This window comes from Hippocampus zosterae, chromosome 8 (genome assembly GCF_025434085.1).
Source record: "Hippocampus zosterae strain Florida chromosome 8, ASM2543408v3, whole genome shotgun sequence".
Classification (NCBI taxonomy): domain Eukaryota; kingdom Metazoa; phylum Chordata; class Actinopteri; order Syngnathiformes; family Syngnathidae; genus Hippocampus; species Hippocampus zosterae.
Genome location: NC_067458.1, coordinates 15,474,182 through 15,498,545, shown reverse-complemented (window position 1 = coordinate 15,498,545; position 24,364 = coordinate 15,474,182). Strand labels below are relative to the sequence as shown.

The window sequence follows — 24,364 nt, the reverse complement described above, 5'->3', positions numbered from 1 at the left end:
CGTGGTTTTGCGCTTAGATTAATGTATTTTATTTTTTATTGAAACGTGATATACCTGAGTATAATGCGTTTTTTATTGAAACGAGATATACCTGAGTGTAATGTGTTTTATTTCAATATAAAAAATTAGCCCTCATTAAAAAATACATTATTTAAACAGTGCCAAGCAACTGACATGAAAAGACCAATAAATGAACAGTGATACAATATTCATCAATATCTTTATTATTTACAATAGACTTAACACTGATAAGCAAAACTTCACAGTAATATATGTGAGCTTTAAATAAAAAAAAAACACCAAATATATATTTTGTACATTGAAAAAAAACTGTTAACATTTGTCTTTTTTTAAAAATCCATGTGTAGGTTCACGTATTCATTATGGCGTGTCTGACAGTGAACGTTGGCTTTCATTGCACTTGAAACACTTTGGTATAATTATGAGCTGTAGCTATATGTGTGTGTGTGTGTGTGTGTAAAAAAAAACGAGAACAACGAAGGCAAGTGCAGGAAAGATGATGCAGATGGAGCATAGTGAGGACACTTTGTGGTCAATTCAACATTGTTTTAGCTATGAGATGAAGAAAAATATGACCTCAAATTATTTTTTGACCCTGTTGCTTCCAATAAATTTCAAGGGTGGTGGCAATTTTATTTCGATCTTTGAACACACTATGTCACAGAGATGCACTAAACAGATAAGAAAACCAACAAAGAGACCACCAAGAGAGAAACGACAGACAATAAATTAAGCAGCTCGGTAAGTCTTAAATGTGTGATTCAACAGAAATGTGGCACATGAATGTTTTTATGAGGCTGTAGATTCTTGAAAGAAATTTGCTCACATAAAAGGCACCAAGAGTCACAGAAAAATGACATTTTGCTTGATATTTGAGACTCACAGTATGTGTAAAAGTATGTGTTATGGACCTACAGTGTTTCAATGCAAATGTTAGACTTTTACATACAACATGTGCCAACGATTTACTGTGTGAGGCCTTATCCAGTGTACATTAAGCTGTGAGCCTAAATGAACAACATGATCTCTGTGTTTGCGTGCATAAATGTACAATTCTTGCAGTTTGTGCTCAATAAAACAGAGCATCTTGGACTACAAATACGGGTCAGTGATTAATTGAGAAAGAATAAATTAACAAAACAGCACCTTAAGCGATGACATGTTCATTCTGAAGAACATGCAATGACTTCAGAACTGAATACGACATTCAGAAAGCAGTTGGATAGGCCTCAGTCTAAGACAGGGGTGGGGAACCTTTGTCCTATTAGGGCCAATGTATTGATTTATTTGTTTTTAACTCTGTAGTTTTGTTTTTAGAACTGCTTAGCAGGCCGAATCAAATGTTCTCACGAGCCGTAGATTCCCCACCCTTGCTGTAAAACATCATCTGTGACTACAACATAAACGTTTTCTGGATATGAAATAAAACAAAGAAGAACCCCCCCCCCCCAAAAAAAACTGTGCTTTTAATTTTAAAAAAATAATTTAAAATTCAAGTTCATACATAGACATTCTAGAAATCATTTTCTTTAAATCAAATGTACAAATTGCTCATGTGCTGAAGACAGACTGCAGATTAGTCTATGAGAGTTAGTACTGTACGATTCGTGTGATGAACACTCAGTGTGTTTGAACTGGATTTCATAAATTGCTGACATGTGAGGGACTGAGACCACAGAGGCTACAGGGAGTCCTGCACTGTCAATAACACGCAAGGACACTTCAAAGGAAAGCTGTCCGAAGTGGCCTAGTGCGCTACCCTGTGCTCCTCTCGAGGATAAAATATGGTGCGAATGGACATCCAAAAATCAATATTGAAATGCTTTTGAGGATGTGTTAGGAGTGAAATTCATTAATTTCAAATGCAAAAAACATTCTATTTCTTTTGAATATTGTGGGGAAATAAAATAAAAATATTTAACTCCAAAATATTCGTATTTTCCGTTCCCGAATTAAAAAACAAAACATTTAACCACTAAAAAAAGGTTGTGGCTGATGCCACCACAATGTATTAAAAAAACTGGTGGTGAAGTAGGTAAATTACAGTTATGAAATTGATTTGTAATTATAATTTCATGCATATTAAAAGAGGTGATATTAATGTCCCATACTGAAATCCCAAGTTCTGTTCTAAATTAGGGATAGGTAAAATCATTGCTTTACAGTAATAGTCCCTGTGAATTGAAAATATGTCTAAATTTGACACATCGAGAGAAGGGTGTTAACAATTGCAGCTAAATTTGAATGAATCTTAAATATTGTGAGGGGAAAAAAAGCCACTGCCTCTGTACTCTGCTTTGAAAATTGCGGGCAGTGAGTTAATTGATCCCGTAGTCATCGAAGGAAATTTAGTCAAATGGACATCCCTATTATAAAACACAGTGATCATGTTTTAAGTCAAACAACCTAAAATTTTGGCGCTGTTGCCTGTCTGTTGTAAAATGGCTTTCAAGAATTAGTTATAGTCCCTCAGATGCTACACATCGTGCAAAATGCTCCTAGAAACACATTGCACCCGACCCATAAGTCACACATTCATGAAATGTTGAGCTCGACAGGGGCAAACGACCGTCTGCTTGTCAGTAAGGCTGAGCACAATCGACACACTTAGCACACAAGCGGAGTGGGCTTCGACTTCAGCGACACACGCTTGACATTCATTTCATGATTATGGCCGGCGCGAGGCAAACATTTCACGTTTCGGACTTGAACCACGTTTGGTTTGGCATCACGGTAGTCCGTATATGTACAGGTCAGACTGAGCCGAAAGGAAGAGTCCACACTGGCATTTTATGAAACAACTGTTTGTAAACAATAAAAAAAAAAGATGATATTTTGTAGTGATTTCTCCGAGGTACTTTGTACATTGTTCTCATATTCAAACGGTTAAAGGAATCTAAAAGAGAATTTTGATGTGGTTGTGATGATTAGTGTCGGCTACCTCTGGACTACGTCACTAATCTCTTTAATGCAACTGTGCAGGGTGTCTAGTACGCTGTTCGAGCCCACGCAGCTCAGCCCTCCACCACCTGTGGACGAGGCCCTCAACTCCTGCAGGCTGAGCTCCAGTTTCCCCACTGCCTCACGGAAGGCAAACTTGTTCCTCATCTGAGGGATGCAATCCACATAACCTGAGCAGTAGTCCAGCAGCTGGTGGCCAGCATCCAGCACTTGGCTGCTGGACGGGCTTTCAGAGCTGGTGTGGAGGACACTGCTCAGGCACTCGGCGCATTCCAGCAGGGCCTCGCGGCTGACCCGCTCGGGCGGGACCCTCTCCGACGGCTGTCTGGTTCGCCGTAGTGCCACTTTGGAGCCAGCTGTGGAGTGTGAGGAGGAGGAGGCTGTGCTGGGTGCCCCGTTGGCCATTTTAGTGGACGTTGCGGAGGATGCAGGAGGCACTTGTGGTGGTGGCACTGACGGTCTGATTGTAGTCACTCCTCCTGACAACCGCCCCGACCTGTGGCCTTTTAATGTGTCTCCGTTGACTTCGACCGCTGAGGCTCCTACCTGTTCCTCTCCCTCGCCGCTGTAGGAATGTTGCATGCCACGTAAGGTCGGCGGAGGAGGCGGTGCGCACTTGGGTTTGACGAGCCGCGGCCTGTCCCGATCGGCCTGGTGCTCGGACAGCAGTTTGAAGCGGTTCCCCTGAGAGTCCAGCCCGACGAGGTGCACGTCGCCGGGGCTGTTCTTCAACGTGGGGGAAATGAGAACCGGAACTTTGTGGTTGTGCGTCTGTGCACCTGCTGCGCACGATGATGCCGCTGAACTAGAAGTCTTGGAGGGGGATGACCAGCTTTGCTGCCTTTCCAATCCTGCCCCGCCGTCTTCTCTCCCCTCCCTCACCCGGGACACGGTGTCCGATTCACCTACTTCCCCCGCGATCACGGGCGCCTTCCCTCCTGTGGCAGTGTTCCGGGGTAGCAGCTTGGCTTTGGGCCTTTCCCTGATCTGCGCAGTGCCCTCATCCATCCTCCTGAGGAGCGTTTCATGGGGACGTGAAGCCCCATTTTCTGGCTGGGAGGTGGTTGAAGCAGTCCTCTCCAGAGGGGTTTTAGCACTGCGGTTCCTGGGTAAAGTCAAAGCTATACGCTCCAGGTCCGGCAACCCAGTTGACATTGAGGAGGTAGAATTGGACCTAGGTAAGGGTTTAGGCCCCCCAACCATGTTTCCACCATCCCCTGAGCAGACTGCCTTTCCTGTCCGCAGCCCGAGGGTCTTTTTGATAAGCCTGGGGGTAAAAAAGCCGGCGAGTCCTCCCCAGCTGCTGCCGCTTGTTATCTGTGAAGCAAGTCCTGCGCCGGAGGGTTTCTGTCCAAATGTAGCCCCACAGCAGCGCGACTGAGTCTGGGCGGGTTCGCCTTGGGAATGAGAAGGGGAAGCAGAAAAGCCCCCTAAACTGTCCGACTGCGGGAGCGGAGGCGGGGGGCTGAAATCAGCAGTGGGCTCATATTTCTTGTGCGGCTGTGTTTCCATCTCTCGAAAGGAGCTGCTCCTTTTGGGAGGTGTCGGGAGGTTTTGTTGATGCAGGGAGGACGGAGAGGAGGAGGAGGAAGATGATGACGACGACTTCTTCTTGATGAAGGAGCTGAAGAAGCCAGCCTTGCGATCACGCGTGAACGCACCCGTGTCCAGTGCGTCCTCTAAAAGACTCCCAGGAGATTTATCACGGGGCTGCTGTTTTCTGGGGAGTGCTGGGGAACTGCTTGTACGTCCATCGCTTCCTAATAAAGACGTCCAGCCTAAAGAAGACCAAAAGAGAGAATTATTAGATTACTCAACATGAAAAATAACGACTTAAGGACAATTTCTGAATGTCCACAAACCAGGGTACCCCAAAATGTTTCAGTTCAAGACCCATATTTAAATGTCCATGCGTCCAAGGGCTGAACCGTTTTCCACAGGATGAGTCCTCATTAGGGTCAGAGGTGATTTGAAGCCTCTCCCTGGTGACTTTGGGCAAAAAGTGGATAGAATGCTGGACTGATTGCCAGCCAACTACATTGGTAGATGTCGAGACAAACAACTACTTACACTCAAAATTTAGTCTTTAACTTAACGTGCTTCTTTTTAGTATGGGAAGAACATGCAAACTCCACATCGAAAGGAGCAGACGTGCAAACCATTAGGCAAAGAAAATTATGAGCCAAATGACCCATATACCAGGTTGACCAAATAAAAATGTACCGATACTCTCAGTTTGGGAGCATGCTTAAGACTTTGAGCCTTGCTAGTTTCCCAACTTGACCCTTGAAAGAACTTCAATATGGTATGGAAAGTTGAATCCGCACATGCACGTTCAAACTATTTTACTGGATTTGGACTGAAGTTACACATGTTCAAGACGGCGTCAACACACATGTTATAAATGCCTTACAGGGCTTGTAAAAAGTTTGGCAACACCTCTATGGTATGGGAAGGTGTGCCAAACACATTTGATTAGTACTATAGAAATACACACATACCCTTCCTATACCGTGTCAAATGTATTATGCAGGATGAAACGTCCAAGACCGTTTTGTGGATTTGTAAACTGTACTGCATGCTCGCAGATATAAATGGCATTTAAGAGGAACTTGGTTTTTGTTTATCATTTTAGAAAGATTAATGCTTTGTGCTTTGATGAACTTGAAGCGGGTCAATGAGGGAATTAGGGTGAAGCACAGAAAGACAACCACACGCTTGTTTGAGTCACAGACAAGCACACAAGACCAACATTTTATTATGTGAAAAAAAAACCCTCTTTTCAGTCAAGAAATGAGAAGGAACATTTGTGAGATTTCTATTCAGTAACAAGACCTAACTTGATTTGAAAAAGCAGTCATATTACAAGAGGATAAAAAAGAATCATACTCTATCAAAGAACAATAATGGGTGGAGTGAAAATGAAAATACTCTGAAGTGAGACAATTTGGAGATAAATGTGTCACGTGAAAACTGATTTAACAATTAGAAATATGTATCAGGGGAGTTCTCTAATTGAGGATTAGTGCTAAAATGGTTTGTGGTAATTCTGGAAGTGTATGATTCAGCAGAAGTAAATTGGATTGGGTCAATGTAATTATTCAAAGGACATGCTGAGCTATCCAGAATAATGGCTGTACCTGGTGTCTGTTCCTGTGACATAGAAGACTTTTATGGCCGGCTGATGCATTCCCTCACATTTTTATTTCATGTTAAACTGAGTACCAAATGAGGTGTTATAAAATGTCTCCCTTCGACAAGTTTTGTTTGGGCAGCATAGTGATGAGTGGTTAGCACGTACGCTTCACAGTTGAGAGGTTATAGGTTTGAATCTCTGCTCAGATGTTCATCAGTGGATGTTGCATGTTCTCTCCATGCTTGCATGGATTCAATGAAGATTAATTTGCCTGTAGATGTGACTGTGAGTGCAAATCGTTAACCTTACGTGCCCTCTGACTGCTGGTGACCAGTCCAGCACGTACCAAGTCAGGTGGGATAGGTTGCAGCACCCATGACTCTCATGAGGACATCCATCCATCCATCCATTTTCCGAACCGCTTGATCCTCACTAGGGTCGCGGGGGGTGCTGGAGCCTATCCCAGCCGTCTTCGGGCATTAGGCGGGGGACACCCTGAATCGGTTGCCAGCCAATCACAGGGCACACAGAGACGAACAACCATTCGCACTCACACTCACACCTAGGGACAATTTAGAGTGTTCAATCAGCCTGCCACGCATGTTTTTGGAATGTGGGAGGAAACCGGAGCACCCGGAGAAAACCCACGCAGGCCCGGGGAGAACATGCAAACTCCACACAGGGAGGCCGCAGCTGGAATCGAACCCGGTACCTCTGCACTGTGAAGCCGACGCGCTAACCACTGGACTACCGGGCCGCCTCTCATGAGGACAAACGTTATATAAAATGGATGGTTGGTTGTTTTGTGACACATTTGCATGATTTCGTTCATGTGACTCGTATTACTTGGAAGTTTGACAGTAAAGCGAATTCTCATCACTAAATAGGTTATTTAATTTTATTTGCACTGCACGACACGTGACCTGTCTAAATTACACAGATTTAGGAATGGACAGACACTTGCGTCGGAGTCAATCGGTGAGAAAAATTACCGCCCTTCGCCTCAGGCGGCGGGCTTGGCGACGCTGCAGTTGACTCTTGGCATCAAGATGGCCTGGGACACCTGCGGGCTTGTAATGTGATGCACCCGATCGTTTGACAGCGAGGCAAGCAAATCTAGCTGTACCTGAGGGAACATGCGTGCCCTGGTCTTGCCTCCCGTCGAGCCCTCCCTCGATGTTTTCCTTGTTTTCTGTGTGCTTGTGGATTGTGCGGGATTTGGAGGGCAACAGAGGCGTGTCGAAAGAATGCAGAGGACCGCCATGACCGGAGGATGCCGTCTTACACAGCTCCTCCGCGACCTCTGCAAAAGAGAAATAAAAACAAAAAAATGGTTAAGATACACCGCCAACACCGATACATTACAACCTTTGAAGTCAAAGACCCCAGAAGTTGCATGACAGAATTTTCTGCAGAAAAAAGAGCCTTAAAAACACCTGAGATTGAATGAATACTTTAATAGCCTTCAAAATGTTTCTTAAATGTTTCCTCATGGTATGCTACCTTCTGAGATGCTGGAGTCATGGAACATTGTCTCAAAGGCTTGGTGGATTTCTGCGAACGATGGCCGGTCAAATGGACTCCACTGCCAGCCTAGAAGAAACAAAAATCATGAAAGTGAATTAGAGTTCAGGTTCAAGTAGTGGTCACAATGACTTCATCATCATCTGAAAGAAATGTGTTTTTAAGAAATCTACTTACATGCCCTCATGAGTTCATAGACCTTTGGCGGGCATCCCTCTGGCTGTTCCATGCGGTACCCCTTCTCTAGAAGATCATAAACCTGAGACAGATCAATGCCTGGGTACGGAGACATGCCATAGGTGGCAATTTCCCACAGGAGGACCCCAAACGCTGTAAGACAACCACAGTGTAGATCATCAGCCATGTGTGCACGAGTGTTGTTGGAAGATAGAAATGACTATGTGCACAGTACTCACCCCATACATCAGACTTGATGGAGAAGGTGTTGTATGCAAGACTCTCTGGCGCAGTCCACTTGATGGGGAACTTGGCCCCGGCGTGTGCAGTGTAGGTGTCACCAGTCATCAACCTGCTCAGACCGAAGTCTGCCACTTTCACCACATGATTTTCACCCACCAGGCAGTTCCTTGCCGCGAGGTCTCTGATAGACGAAACATGTGAAACTTAGGAATATTTTATTTGATTTTAAACAGTTTTGCACCGGGTGTTTGCTTCTCACCTGTGGATGAAGTTCTTTTTCTCTAAGTACTCCATTGCTGAGGAGATCTGCGTAGCCATGTAGAGCAGAACCACAGCATTCACTTCCTCCTTGTCGCAATCTCTCAAGTAGTCCAGAAGGTTGCCGTGAGGCATGTACTCCGTCACAATATAAAACGGAGGCTCCAACGTACACACGCCTGCGAGAGAGTCAGCTTTATAATCATTTTTAAGTGAGGGGAAATTCAAATGACAAAAATGGATAAAATACTGACCAAGAAGCTGAACCAGGTTTGGATGTTTGACCTCCTTCATGACAGCAGCCTCTTTTAAAAATTCCTCTACTTCCATAGTGTCCTCCTGTCATTAAAGAAGCGGGAAATAAATACGAATGTGATTATTAGAGGAGTGAATATCATAAAAGTGTTCAGTGTAAATGATTATCATAAAAAAAGAACGGTTTGAGCAAAGTCAGATAATTTAGGTGTATTACCACACCCTACCGGCAGATGGTGACCTACAACCATATTACTGCTCAGGCGCCTTCATTGGCAGATAATGATGAAATTGAAATTAAAGTTTTGTATTTTTTGAGGGGATGCCACACCTTGAGTGTTTTGACAGCGACTGTGAGGTTGTACTTCTTCCACATGCCCACGTACACCTCGCCGTATTGGCCACCCCCGAGCTTGTGCTTCATGGTAATGTCGGTGCGCTCCATCTCCCACTTGTCGTGGATGGGTGACACGCCGTACACGGTGGGCTTGTTGCACTTGGGTGCTGGGTAGTGTAGTGTAGTGACCAGGCCGTCGGCTACAGTGGAGTGGTGATGGACCAGCTCGGCCAGGGTGGCGAAGCGGCTCTCGGATGTCACATACACCTTGAAGGAGGAGGAAGAAGGAGAGCGGGAGCCATGAGCAATTAAAACTACATTTCAAGAGAAGTGGAACAGTCCTGCAGTAAAAAAAACAGAAGGTTGTCAACTGCATATTCATGTTTAAATTTTTGTTATTGCAATCACGGCCATGTTTTTCATAATAAATAATAAACCAAATTGTTAAAATGTGTAAACCGTTAACCTTATAAGACTTAATGATGGTGAAAGTTTGACATCTATAAAGGATTAATTCCATTACCATTAATGGAAAACTACAAAAGAAATCTGAACAACTCAAAATCACGAAGCACAAGCTGTCTAATGCTACCTTTCCATCTGAGGAAGTGTTGATCCGGTAGTGGTAGACTCTCCCCTCGTAGCGAAGGGAAATAGACAGCTGTCCCGGACTGCTCTCGCTTTCTCGGACAAGGAAGCTGCCATTGATGAGGGATGAAAGCAGGTACTCGGCGGCACTTCGCGACACAGGCCCATGGTACCAGCTGTGCTTCTCCAGGCTGTTTACAGGTGTGATGTAGTTGGAAGGGACCCATCCCTGGCCATTCTTGGAGCGAACCTCGCTCCACTCTCCATTTTGGTTATAGCCAAGCACACGCAGTTTCTCGCCTAGGCAACACAGACAAGGAACTGCTCAAACATCTGTCGTTCGCCATGCCAATGAGTGAACAGCTTCGACCAAGGATTGTTTTGCTTCTTGAAAATTGTCAGGCGTTATGAATAATGAGTAAAATTGTGACGAGTTTCTCATCACAACTTTGTGTCTCACCATAAAAAACAAACAAACAAACAAAAAAAAAATCAATAATAATAATTTAAAGTATATAACCATTCAACAACAAAAATCAAACTCAAAACTTGGCCAGAATTACTTTGGGCCTTACTCCAGAAGAAATTTGAGATGGGAGGAGAACAAACAAAAAAATGCAGACATAATGAAAGCGTAATCGCTGAGTAAAGTAATAAATGGTGGGAAAAATAGGTCAAAATAACTTTGAATCCACCAGCCTAATCCTATAACTTCCCTTAAAATACTCAAAATGAGGAATTGGGATTAGACAGCCAGTAGACAAAATCTAATTACAAAACAATAAAAAAAAAAAAAAGAAAACAACGATCTCAGAGACTCAACTTGGACTGTTGTCATCAGGTAAGAATGTTGGTGAGGATGCTTTGGTGACAACACAAACAAACTTGGCATTATGGACGGATTATGAGTTTTACTGAACTACATCAAAAGCTGTGCAACAATAATAAGAGCGAAGCTGCCATGCAGGCGCCGGGCAAAAGCAGACATGTTGTGACTTGGTGTCTCGTCTCCGTCTGTCTCTTGATGTCAGAGCGGTACACGTGAGGGAGTGGAAAGGCGCACGATTTTCTCGAAACCAGAGGAGTGAGTGATTCAATAATCCGACATAGTTGGTGTTACTGCACGTCTTCACAGGAGATTATTTTGCAATCAAATTGTGGTCGGTTGTAGTTATTTAGTGAGCAGTAAATAAATTACGTAAACAACTCAAGCTATGTATGAAAATAAGAATCATGACATTCCGAAGAGGCCGAGTGTAAATCAGTTCAGCGTAATGCCAAATTTCCCCATCTTTGGCCTTGGAACATTTGAGTTTTATCGTAACACATGATTTTGCCGTTTCATGGTATTGCCGATAAGGTAAAGCAAAATGTGAAAAAACACCTCCCCCCACAGTACATAAGTACATAATTAGCTCATCACCACTGCAAGGATGTCATTTGAGTTCATTGCCATTCTTTTTGAAAGAGGTCCATCCGCTAAGATAGTTCCTCCAATTATTAAACAGAACCTCAGCATCCGCTGCGGGCCGGGTCCACTGTCCAGTGAGTCACAGTGAAAATGACGCATCATTTACACACAGTCCGGCGTCCGGGAAATGGCGGTTGCAGCCAAGAAACAATTAAGATTGTGATGATCAGTGAAAAGAAGCTAAACAGACTTGCTGAGAATCTGTTCTTGTTCAGGTTACTGGGCCTGCATAGGCACACGCAACAATCCAAGGATTTTGTAAAAAAAAAAGATACAGCGTAGACCACTGTCACTATACGCACAAAACTGACTCTTAGCCAGTCTGCCAACTGACTGTTAGCCAGTCTGCCATTCTCTATTTTCCTCTGCAGGACTGGAAATAGTGACTGTATCCTTGCCTTTGGAGTGGCGAAGAGGAGATAATGACTGTGAGCAGCTAATTCCTGCTTGTGGTCAACTCCTCCTGGCTCAACGTAACCCACCTGTTGATGTAAAATTCCATATCGTCACAGAAGTAGAGGCATAATGCGGTCTTTTCTTCAGGAAAGAATTTTAGATTTTTGGGTTTTTTGTTTTTTTTTGCTCGAAACCAAAATCTTTTCAAAAGTCTTCTCACAAGAGTGGATCTGTCATTGCTTCAAAGTAGGAACCAACTCCATATTTTGTTACATTTTCCCTACCCATAGGCGTGTCATAGCCAGGTGTCCCAACGATTCTTTTCACCTATAGCTTTATTGACGCACAACATTCCGATGGTATAACTAAACTGCGCACGAAACTGTTTGATAATCTGCCAATCAGCGGCATGGCCTGAAGCGTATTTGACTCAAGACTTACTTCCACGTCAGGAAATCACTGTGCCCTTCTGTCGCAACACACCTGCGTCCATGGAAGGTGTGGGAGGCATGTGTTGATACAACAACACATCACGTAGCAACAATCCGTTTTGACGATGCAGACATGAATATATATTCTCTCGGACATGTAATGGCTGAATTTTGCCGCCGTAAGTGAACTCTAAAGCATAAATTGTGACTTATATAAAATGTAAGAGTCAGAGATTTGTCATCTGGGTATTCATTCAACAATGTTTTTTATTGTGGCTGCAGTGTACGTTGTAGAACTCGACTGCTACATAATTTCCAAATCAAATAAGATGCTTACTCAAATAATCTAAATGAAATAACTCGGTTTAAAGGAGACCTACTGTATATATTTTTGTCAACGATTCAAAAAAGTTCCCACTCAGTTGCATTTCTGCAACACGTTTTCGGCTCAAGATTCCAAAGATCTGTAAATATACAAAAAAATCGGTCATAAAATAGAGTATTCTTTCTAGAAAGGCGCCCACAAATAAAATGTATTATTATTATTATTATTATTCATCCATCCATCCATCCATCCATCTTCTTTCTACACTGCTTATCCTCACTAGGGTCGCCAATCTCAACTGACTTTGAGCCAGAGGCAAATTACATCCTGGACTGGTTGCCAGCTAATCACAGGGTACACGTTGGACCACCGGTGTTAAACTCAAGGCACAGGGGCCACATCTGGCCCGCCACATAATGGTAAGTGGCTCGCAAAATCAAATATGTCAACTTTCATGATGCCTGCTAGTATCTCCTCCACAATTTCCAATTCTTATTAGTAATAAGTAAGAGTGATACCGTAAGCATTTTCCTGTTACCAAACCCCTTCTTACTGTAACTTGACAATTGGTAAATAAACCGTTATTCTTGACCTCTTCACGTGGTTTCAGTCATAACGGCCTTCCAAAGAAAACGAACTAAAATCAGGCTCGCCGCAAAAATGAGTTTGACACCTCTGCTTTAGACAAACAACCACTTGCAATCATATTCACACCTTAGGAAAATTTACAGTCTACAATTAAACTAGGAAGCTTGGTTTTTTTTTCTCCAGAGTACACAGACAAAACCCATGCAAGCACAGTGAGAACATCAGTGAGAACAGCAAATGAATCTCCAACCTCACCACTGTGAGGTGGATGTTCTAACCACTTGCCATTATGCTGCCCCATTTGAATATGTTTTTGGAGTTTTGATCACATATTTTTCAACATGAAGTCAAATCAATTTAGTTTGCCTCAGACATGTGCTGTGGATACCGTATTCATATTTCAAATTAAGTCCATCTTATGTTATAAAAGCTGAAACTACCGATGCAAACTGAAGCACTGTTATCTTTGTACACAGCTTTTGTTTGGGATCTTACAGTGCAGCTGGTAATAATAACATCTGTGTTATAAATAACTTGACTGACATTTGATTGGAATACTATCAAATTCATCGTAAATCATGATTTCAAAAGTGTTTACCTTTAGTGATGCTGAGCGTGTTGTCTCCACTGGCCACAAAGTCATAAAGTGCAACAAACAGGTTGGGGTCACTCTCAGCCGCCCCCAATAGGTTCTCCTTGGAGCTCCAGCGTACCGCTTCTGTCAGGGCCGCAGAATCTAGCCCAAATGGCCTGTGGAGAGCTTCTGGGGGGAAAAAGATGACCAGAGAGAAAGAGAGACAAAAAGAAGGGAAATAATGAGTCTGGCGATATTAAACAGCAAGCATGAGGGCTGTCTGCTGAAGCTGCACATGCATGCAAACACATGACGATTCTAAACTGGTTCTTGATCAAGCTGCCCTTGTCATCTACCTGGTTGTCCAGGCTCTGGACTCTGCCTCAAACCCGTGCTGAGTTTCTGGCCACTAAGGGCCACCCATTCTTCCTCAAAACTGTTTGCCTGCAGGCACCTCAAAACCATTACTTTAGTAAAACGACTCTTGTACTGTACACCTTTCAGATCAGGTATGATGCAGGGTAGGACCCTGCGCGTCTTTAAAGAGTACAAAAGAGGGAGGGGCTCCAGAGTAAGGATGAGAGTGACGCTACCTGATCAGGGCGCAGTGATAGCGTGTACCTAAAAACAACACCCACACCCACAGAGACTGACTTGCGATTGATGAAACAGAACATGAGTAGCAGATGAACAACGCTCAGCAGCTGCTGCCAAAATCACTGCGTGTCTGGACAGCTGCTGCAGGAGTGGGAGAGGAAGGTGATGAAATTGGGCGACTGACGACAGAGCATCTCAGCACTGTATCTTACACCTATGAATTGTACCGGTCATTTGATTTTGGGTTCGTACTTGTATTCATTTTGGCAGAAATTTCCTACCGACAAAAACACAACAACGTCCAAACTAGGATTTCTTGAATGGTGACACAGATGACAACATTTGCCAGAATAAAATTCTGATAGACATGTGATTGGAAGATAGGTTATTTTATTAATAAAATTTAGAAAAATCAATTTTTTGAGTCCTTATCCACTTACAACAGTCAAGATATGAATTGCGGGTACAACGTGACTGTTTTGCATTATTTTGTCCACGCTGCATGAATAACGGCTGGACAATGGGCTCAAAAATAAACCAAATATGGAAGTATACACATCGCAATGAATCATCTTTTATGTCCACTGTGCCAAAACACACCCAATATGCCCACCTCTGTTCTGGACCAGAATGCACTGCAGTGGCTGTGGCACGGCTCAGCCACAATTCCCAATACATCTTCTGCTGTGGTGTGGTCCTTTAGCAGCCCTGAAAGCTGTGCGTTTCTTGATTTGGCTCAAAGTAGCTGATCCAAGCATTGAGGGTGAAATGTTGAAAAAAAAACGAGTTCACCATCTCAAAAAGAGACAGATGTAGTTTATCCACCAAAACACATTTGGATAATGTGGAGAGCAGAAAGAGCCATGACTGATGCACCCTGCGATGAACCACGCCGTGAGGGATGGCACAAATGGCGTGGGAGGAAGAGAGGATCGTAGACATATGCTTAAGTGGAGGTGGGGTCCTGGGACTTAGGCATAGAGGGTATCGTGAAGTAAGAAAGCCGAGAGCTGGGCTATGTGTGTGAACAGGAGTGTGTGGAGTGGAGCCTGAGGTCCGGGCTACAGCTGCAGTCAACAGCAGATGGCTGGTCCTGTCCTCCTGGGAACAAATGAGTGAGAGTGTGTGTGTGTGTCTGTGTGTGTGTATGCGCCTGCCCGTGCGTGTGTGTGTGTGTATGTCTGCAACTGCAAGCGACGCTGGGCCAACTGTCATAGCTGCTCTTCTTACATCGCTGAATATCACACTCTCTTTGAGGAATGTTTTTTTTTATGAGATTAATGCTGCACATATTCATAGGGCCCGCAGTCCTAATATTATGAATTTCAATCCTCACTTTCAGCGTGGAAATAAAAAGAACACTTACGGATGACTTCCAATATGCCATGGAAAAATTGCATATCCAAAATTTGGACGTTCCAACAAAGAATACCCTGCAATACACGATTTCAGCAGCTTCAATTTTTTTTTGGGGGGGGGGGGGGGTGTTTTTGTTTTGTAGCCCTCCTGACTGACCAGAATCTGTTGTCAACGAGAATCTCACAAAAACGTCGTCTCCATCCTCTACCATCAAGAGAGGCAGTCTACTCGCAACAGGTCATCAACACCAATAAACTCCGAACGGCTCATCGTGAACTGGGGGGAATATTTAGCGTGGACAGCAACAGAGTGGAATTTTTCAATCTGTTTTTACAAGTGCCCAAGTATGCGCTTGCCTTGTGTCCACAGTTGAGTCATGTCCGTGGAGTTCCGCAGGTCTCCCTCAACCAGACTTGGACCTTTCACACATCCTGGTGTTGAAACAGATTTGAGCAAACGGATTTGAGCAATGGGTCTTGCCTGGACACATCTGTGAGAGTGATCGGTTCAGATTTCTATTCACTTGAGATGTCATGGCGGGGGGAAACCCTCGTGCTGTGGACCAAAGGGTCCTCTAGGATGAATCGAAAAATTATGCCTGGAGAGTGAGGTGCGATGGTAGTGTGCTTAAGAGTTACTTTTATGATGTTCGCTTGGAGTCAGTACAGTGTGAATGCATAAGTGATGCCAGCTCACGCTGTGCATAAGTAAGTTATTGCATGAAAAATGGATCATGGTTTAACTGCAGCAGAGCTACATCATTGGCAAATACGACAGGGATGTAAGCAACATTGTACTTGACACTGAGCATATGTAAAATGGAATTTGAATCACCCCATTTAAAAAAAAGAAATCAATTTTCATCGCTAACTACCTACTTTGCCAAGTCTAGACAGTAAAGGTCGCAAAGAGTCCATATACTAAAAATTATATTTAAGACAGCAATCAGAGAGCTGCACAATGCAAACTACATAGACAGTAAAACACTACAGAATCATCCTGATTATCAGCTCAAGAGGATAATAGCAATTCACATTCAAAAATAAATAAATAAAACCTAATTTATGGTACGCTGAATTGCTGTTTAAATTCTTATGAATCCAAGATATGTGTGGCAAGTCGATGGATTGACTTTTACAAGATTGTTCCACAAAATAGAGCTGGATTGGTTATTAAGCAAAAGCTTTCCAGTGACGTTGACTCAACTTGAAATTGATCCGTTTGCCAAATGGGGACAGCAATGCATAGTGACCTTGTTATTGGCCCACTAATACATAAGTCAGTGCAGAGACATTAGGAAAAAGCCAGACCACTCGTCTATGTCACTGGATAATCATGTGATCTGAAGTGTGCCACAACGATGAAAAAGGGCTTGACATCAATACTCGAACATCCAGTAGAGTAGACAGACAAACGGCCGCAGATGAACACAGGTCTTATGAGCTACATGGCATTTTCAGACTACCAAGTTTTATGACATGGATACATATTTTTCCCCAAAATGTGATGGGACTCAGAAATCTATAACTTTGGAAGTGTTCTGCATTAGAATGTCTACGGTAGCAATTCTTATAGACATAATATACAGTCGTACTGAATTTTCCACACAAATGCAAATCAACTTAAGGGAGCACATTACAAGGCACGATTTACTGGAAACTCTCCAGAAACACGCACGCACGCACACACACACACGCACACGCGCACACAACTTCTGGTATGAAAAATGGAGCATGTTTGTATCAATTCAGATATGGATGTTCAGAGTAAGTGTGTGCCAATTCCAAGCCAACTCCGCAGCCTGCAACCCAGAAGATAAAGCGGCAATGATAATGCCAACATCAGGCGACTGATCCTGAAAGCCAATCAATGTTTAACAGGCTTGGCAGCAGGACTTCCCCTCTCCGACACTATCCATTTTTTCTCCCCCACGCAGCACCATCACAGCTAAGCCTTGTAGCGAAACTGCTACTTAAATACAAGCCACTACAGCAATTTGGTTGGACCGCTCCCCAAAGTTGAAAACATTTTGTGTTCTTAGGATGACAGATGCATGGAATGGTTTTACCATCTGTACAGCCAACCATGCGCCTTTCTAATTAATCCCCTCTCTTTAATGATATAAGCTGCGAGAGAGTCGAGGCCAAGGACTAAAAGACTGTGGTTTTTTTGAGGAACTAAAGAAGCTTGGCTGGTAGCTGATGCAAAAGCTCAAGGCAGCAATGCAGTTATGCAGTATTCGATGACAAGAATATTCCATTAAAAAAATATATATATATTTTTTCATTTCTGGCAAATTATAATTTCGATGCAAAGTAGTACTAATTTCTGCAAGTGTTCCATATTTGTGGATGACTCGACAACACAAAAACAAAACAAACAAACAAAAATCAAGCAGATAGCACATGCTTTGGTGTTGACAAAAATGAGGTGAAGTGAAAATCGGTTGATATTTCAATGTTCATGCACTTTTTTATTACATGGGTCAAGCCTCACCTTACTTTTTATGGCCAGTAGATGTTTTTTCCCTCCAATTTATTTAGATTTTAAAATTCATGTTCTATTGGGCCACAGGTAAAAATACAAATGGCCCCTAAATTCCTTTCTCATTATGAACTACTTTAGCTTTTTTATGAATCAAGATATTATCTTTTATTCGCTATTATACTTATCTCTTTTCTTACTTATTATAACATAAGCGTTAGTTTTTTGCTTTGGTAAGTGGTGACATGCTTGCGGTGATGAAATATCAAGTTGTGTTGATGTGCTGTGTTGTGATCATCCCTGCCCCCAAAGGGCATGTTTGTTCGGTTTGACATTGCATCATTAAAGAAAGAAAGTAATTTTCAATAATAATAATAAATTGCACCTGCCACTCGTTTCTCTCACGTGGTTGTGAGCAAAGCAACTGTCACGGTCTGCCAAGTATTTTATACATCACATCAGATCAGAAGCTGGCACTGACTTCACTGTGGTCTCTCAGTATCTGATTCGGAGACCGTGGCTCTGTGATGAAGCACACACAATGATGACAACATTACACTTGACTGGGTTCAGCAAGTGGATGAATTTCACGTGTTCTGTGACTGAAATTTTCCAACACTGTACCCATCAAAACGCTTAACCTCCCACAAACACACTCACCAACATTCTTACCTACATCATGTAAGAAAGCCCCCCCCCCCCCCCCCCCACAAGAGGAGGTGTGGCCATGGCTCCTCCTGGTGGATAACGGAAGTCACGACTCGCTAGGCCTAACTGACCAACTCGTTTTGGACAAATCTGGTTCATATAGGCTTTATAATGTTCCAGTAGCTAAATATAGGCTATCTCACACATTGTGTTGGGGCTGCTTTCTGACTTGCTCTGGTTGGCAAGGCTTTAACACACAGTCAAAGGAAAAGTGAATTTGTCTCTAATCCAATTTTACCCTTGATGCAAATCGGCTTAAATCCATGGATGCCTGATCCAGGCATTCTAGTCTGGGCAGGGGATAAAGCCGCTATATTTCTACATATCAGTCTCTAATTCTATGCTCATTTAAGTTAGCGTCAACAACAGAGAAGTTACAACAAATGATTTAGTGACTCTTCAATTGCTGGCGTACAAATCTCAGAGCATTCCAACCCCTCAAATGTGAATTTAAATAATCAGGTAAATTAAATAAATTCCAAAAATGTGTCAAAGTAAATGATTCATGTGTCACAGGTCACATGACTAATATAACCAAGCCACATTGTAGTTAAGGTTTCCCTTGGAGTGTCGTTATAAATTTTGGGAAACCATATAAATGTTTAATCACCTCCATATATTACTTACACAGTGCACAACAAATTGATGGATAATGAGTTTTAAAATCAGAAGTCAAGAATAATGAGTGTGATTGTGGATTACATATGACAATTTGAAATTTTGGCTCAGACTTCAGCAACCATCATGGAACTAGACATGTTTGATATGCTTTCGCCAGCCACATAAAATGATGTGGCGGGCCGGATCTGGCCCCCGGGCCTTGAATTTGAAACTTGTACTTTATGGCACTATCAAGTACAGGTAGAGGGTGTTGGTGAGTACTTGTGAGTACTTGTACTCGTTCTTGGTGTGCACATGATCACCGCATCCCGAGTAATATGTGTGCCAGGCCAGTAGTTCATTGGCATTGGCAAAGATGAAACAGTCTTGTGACACGTTTTGAACACAAATGCTAGAACAGCGATGTGTTCCGCCTTCTATTGTTGAGTTTACGCGGATATGGTAACACTGTTGTTCAAATAAATAAATAAATACATAAATAAATAAATAAGATGAAGATTAAGAAAACCTTTATAAGTAAGTAAGTGTCAATTCAACATGCATTTTCAAACACAGGCCAAAACAATACCATCCTATATTGGAGAATGGCAGCTTTTACAGGTAGTGCAAAGGGGCTTAGGCTTGGAGACACTGAGGCTCAGCAAGTCTCCACAAGTTCAGCATGCAATCGAAGAATCATGGGTTAATGGGTTTGTTAACACAACACCTAAAAATCAGGCAGGGCTAGACATGTGGAGGCGTCAATACAGCCACTGATGCCGCAATACAGTACTGCACCTTGACCAATACAGCAAAAGGTGAGAGTCCCTTTGTATCAGCACTTTGGTGTTCCATTCCATTAACTGTGCCTCTCTTTCTATTTGTGGTATTCTTTTCTGTCTGGTGGAGCCGAGGAAGTCTTGTTGGGAAGCAGAGCTGCTGAATTAATAATGCTTCGAGAGGGACTGCTGCACACCTGAGTTAGAGAGAGGAAATGACTCAGCTTGTCATGAATGAATTAAGAGGGGTGGGGGGGGGGGGCGGATTCCCACGTATGCTACACCCATAAAAAATCATTATTATTATTATTGTTGTTGTTGAGCTTGTTTTGAATTATGTTTAACGGGAACTGTTTATGCTCACAGAGAAGGAACTAATGGAGTCGGTCATTCATGACGGGTGAGAGAACACTAATCTGTTATGAAATAGTGGACTTTTTCAGCAAGATCAAAGAAAAGCTCAGCAAAACTTAAAAGAAAAAATGCACTGAGACCAGACAAGTTTTCAACACACTATTGTTGACGTCATGTTACTGGTCACGTTTGGGCAGTCATTCTGATTACACGCTGCAGTCTGCAAGATTGGTCGACTTCCATGTTGACGATGGATGGGAAAAACTGTGTTGGGGTTTTTTGGGGGGATGGTTTTAAGGATAGCACTGACTGTTGCGCCAATATGCTTTGTGACATTGCCTTACCAACTAACACACCGTTCTACTATTTAGTCAGTCAGAGCTGCCTACCTCTTGAAATTCACTTCCAAATTCACTTAGCTTTTATTAAGTGAACAATTATTCCAACTCTTGTCTTTTACGCACTCTTTGCTCCCATCTCACGCTTACTATTGGTGAGTCCGCTGGAACGGAAAAATAATCACGGCAAAACAATGACATTGTTTTGCTGACATAGCAAACAATGCGTGATAAATATGATAAAATAAAAACTTGCGATGCATTGAAGCCGCCAAAAGTGAACTGCGACATAGCGAGGGACTTGGCGACAGCGTTTCTCAACAATTTCATGCAAATTCTGAGTTGTTTTTGATTATAATACTGTCAGGCAACTAACCGTAAAAACCCCAAATAGCTATAAGAAGGTGGCAATCGAAATCTGACAATCACCAATTAACTATACCTGCATAATTTTGTTTCATTGAATCTACGACATCACTGACTGACACTCCACGCAGTCCAAAGGACAGTGATTAAAAAACAAACAAAAACAAAAACAAAAACCTAGCTTCTTTCACAAAGCCTTACAATCCTTCATCACTGACACATTTTAATGAGAAAGAGAGCACTATTATAGCCAGTAGAAGACTTTGCTCCTCATTCTTTCTTAAGAGCCCTTGTTCTATAATTGTGAGCTTTGAAGAAAAAATCCTCTCTGCAGAGTGGCAGGCAGTATATGACTCCTATAAACACGACACTCTTGTCTCTCAGTATGAAGAAGCAGAACACTTGAATGTGTCTCCTGCTCTCAGTAATGTCTGTGCTTCTTGGGCTTAGCTTTAACCCAGCCAGGGACGGGATATCCTATCCATTCCCCAAAGGCCCCATTGTCTTTATGTCCTTGTCCACTGCAGGACTGGTAGCAACTTTGGCGTACAAATGTGGCATGCCGTGCATGTATTGTCATAGCAAAAGTAAAAGCTGAAAAACAAGATGACAACATCCAAACTACCAGGCAGGCATCCTGTCATCTCCATGACATACTGTAAGTCTGAGCTACTATATAAAAGTGTCGCTCTTTTAGAGAAGTATCAAGCATTAATATGTGTGGTAGCTATGCAAAGTAACCAACATCATTACTTAACATATTCCAAGTTAATCAAAGAAGAAAACATACAGTATGCCCTCGTTGAGGATGAGATGATAGTTATTCAACCAAATATGCCCTGTAAAAATAAGAAACAAACTTCATTGTCATGCAAACTGTACAAGACCTCAGCATACGTTAAAACCTCAGTCCAGTCCAACAATTAATTTTGCACATTTGGTACTTTTCCCTTTTTTTCCCCAAAAGAATAGTTATTCCCGCGCATTTTTGGACATAACATTTTGGTGAAAGATGCAGCTTCACTTCAGGCCGCTGTCATCGTTGCTAACCTCCAGGCACCGGATTGTGCTGGGATTAGATATTTTAAGATTAGCAGCAAGTAGGGTAGCCAAAGCTACCTGTTATTCTCATCCACAACCAGCTCATCTTTTCATATCGGGACTCATGCGAACATACAAAAACTGTGTTGTTTTGTTGGCCGGATATTTTGCTGCAAGAGAGTCAAAAGTGCTCTTTGTAAATTGGCCAGTTGCAAGACAAGATGCAAAAAGCAGGTCATTCATGATTAGTCGACTACAAAATTTAGAATGTTGATTTAGAGTAGTGAAGTCGGTTAATTGGTTTAATACCGAGTGGGCGGGATGTCCGAAGGTGTCCCACGCCTCAGTGGTGTCTCAATAACACATGCTATGGTTCACAAAGAGTCTTGGAATGATTTAAATTCCTGGCCTGAGATTCCACTATCACCATGTGAAAATGTAATAAAATGGCTAATTTGAAAATAATACAGTCCACTCAAGCCAGTTAATCGCTGTAAACTCATCTTCATAGCCCACAAATACTTTTCAGCATTTTGTTTATCTTTTAAAACTCATCTAATTCATGACATGAAAAGAAAGCGGTCATCCTACTAATCTCCCGTATAAGAAGGACAGATGTTAAGATATTGCAAAAACAATTACTTTGGGGTAATCTTGAGTGCATGAGCGTAATCTTGTAACGACAGAAGGTGACCTAAATTATTCAGCTCCGGATCAAACGATGTATTCAGATTGCTGAGTGTGCTGTAACAGTAGACGCGAAGAGACAGGATGCAAGTGAGCATGACAAAACCACTCGTTATTGTAGCGCCATCCTCGCGGTGGCTCCTATGCGGAGTTAATGGGGTGGAATCGCTCGCTGTTCAACCTCCGGAGGCGACGATCACTGTTTACCGAAGCGACTATCAGATGATGGCATCTGAGAGGGAAATCATAAACAATAGAAGCCAAAGGCTACAAAAATTGGGCTTCCTCAATAATACTGTGCCTCCTTTTGGTATCGTCAGGTCACATGCGGCATATGCGTAAAATGAACACTCACTGTGTTATCTTATGCCTATGCATCCTTGCGAGATCCTCTCCAGTAATGACATTATAAAATCGGATGAACAATAGGAAAGGAACAAGACCGAGTGTAAAGAATGACGGCTTGCTTAAGATTTCCGCTAACGTCAAACTAGCACGTCCCTGCTTAGCCAATGCTACGAAGCTGCAACAAATATTAAACCAAGTCTACACACTGCTTCTAACAAACACTTGTTAGAGACTTACCTGAATGCTTGGTGAATATATTGATCGACGGGTCAGGCACGTTGATCGCAGTGGTCCTACCCGGCGGTGTGCCGGTGTTACTGCCGGGCTCTCGGGGTCTCCTCCCGGCGACGTTCCCCCGGTTCCCCTTTCCTTGGTTTGCTTGGGACGCGTGGGGCTGTGGCGGCTGCAGTCCGGTCGATGTGCCCTCACCGACGCGGCCTACCTGCTGTCCCATCCCGGTAGTTTGTCGTAAGGACGTTCGGGACCAAGCAAGCAAACCCCAGTGCGCCTCTGGCTCACATTCCCCTGCGCCGGAGGAGCCTGCGTGCCGAATAGCGTTCCTCGATACCTCTCCTCCTCCTTACGCTTCTCGCCACTAACTATCCCGTATTAGCTGGCTTGGCTAAACAGTTAGCTGATGTTAGCAGCAATCACAGAAACCCACAATTTCCCGGGTTCTAAACAAAAAAACAACTACCCCCTGCGGCGTGACAGCGACCGTCTTTACACCGGAGAAACAGACGTCGTCCGGGCAGACGATGAGCGAGCGAGTTTTGCTTAATTGCGGAGCTTTTTTCAAAACGCTGTCGCCGTGGTCCGTCTGCCGCGCGCCCCCTCTGACGCCGCCATCTTTACCGCAGAACAGAAGATGTGTTGCACAAGGCGGCAGGGGGTTGGCTAGGTTGGCTCTTGCCGTCCAACACATCTCCGGTACTTCTAGCGTGGGCCGACAGGCCCAAACATCACCCCATACAGCCGGGTTCTGACAGTCGTCTTGTCACCCCAGAACCTAAAACTTTGCCCATGGTATGCAAGAAGCTCAATTACGCTTGGCTCTCTGCAAGTTTTCACTTTAATTATTGAAATGTTTTCCGTGGAGGCATTGAGTTGTGCGTAATAAATGCTCATTTGTGCGCACGAGTGAGTCCCCCCCAATGAAATTTCTGTGGCTCACCTATTAGAGATCAATATCTATGTAAAAATCAAACAATGTCGAAGACATTATATGGGTATAACTTCAAACCAATTGGATTTATAGGCTAATTAAAAATACAGAAACATGCTACAAATGAAATGTCAAAATTACAACAAAACATTCACGATAGTGATTTTCCCTATTCAACTGTTAAATGTTGTGATTCCGGCGCCCTTATTGAGCCAAGCTCCTTTTTCGAAAAATATCACAGCATACCTTGCAA

At 43.0% G+C, this 24,364-nt stretch overlaps 1 protein-coding gene across 4 annotated transcripts; it reads right to left on the bottom strand.

The window, feature by feature from the left end:
* Window positions 1-201: 201 nt before the first annotated feature.
* On the bottom strand, window positions 202-23,950 carry abl2 (c-abl oncogene 2, non-receptor tyrosine kinase). 4 transcript variants are annotated; one of them, XM_052072802.1, is made up of 11 exons: window positions 23,184-23,950; window positions 13,310-13,471; window positions 9,505-9,800; window positions 8,907-9,179; window positions 8,575-8,659; window positions 8,322-8,499; window positions 8,059-8,243; window positions 7,820-7,972; window positions 7,622-7,711; window positions 7,245-7,421; window positions 202-4,760 (listed from the first exon to the last, which is right to left on the bottom strand). In XM_052072802.1, the coding sequence occupies exons 1-11, from the start codon at window positions 23,398-23,400 to the stop codon at window positions 2,959-2,961; spliced, it is 3,618 nt and encodes a 1,205-aa protein (XP_051928762.1). In that variant the 5' UTR covers window positions 23,401-23,950; the 3' UTR covers window positions 202-2,958. The 4 variants fall into 4 exon arrangements, with proteins under 4 accessions (XP_051928762.1, XP_051928761.1, XP_051928763.1 ...); XM_052072801.1 differs by having other exon boundaries at window positions 13,310-13,474; window positions 23,184-23,948; XM_052072803.1 differs by lacking the exon at window positions 23,184-23,950 and adding an exon at window positions 13,642-13,810 and having other exon boundaries at window positions 13,310-13,474.
* Between the last annotated feature and the right edge of the window lie 414 nt (window positions 23,951-24,364).

What these genes read in the sequence shown, in the direction of transcription:
- abl2 (XM_052072801.1), bottom strand. Translation starts at nt 23,400, where the DNA reads ATGGGACAGCAGGTAGGCCGCGTCGGTGAGGGCACATCGACCGGACTG. An exon ending in CATCAAGTCTGATGTATGGG is followed by an intron (nt 7,973 to 8,058) that starts GTGAGTACTGTG and finishes GTTGTCTTACAG; the next exon opens with CGTTTGGGGTCCTCCTGTGG. An exon ending in GGGCACGCATGTTCCCTCAG is followed by an intron (nt 4,761 to 7,244) that starts GTACAGCTAGAT and finishes GGTCTTCTTTAG; the next exon opens with GCTGGACGTCTTTATTAGGA.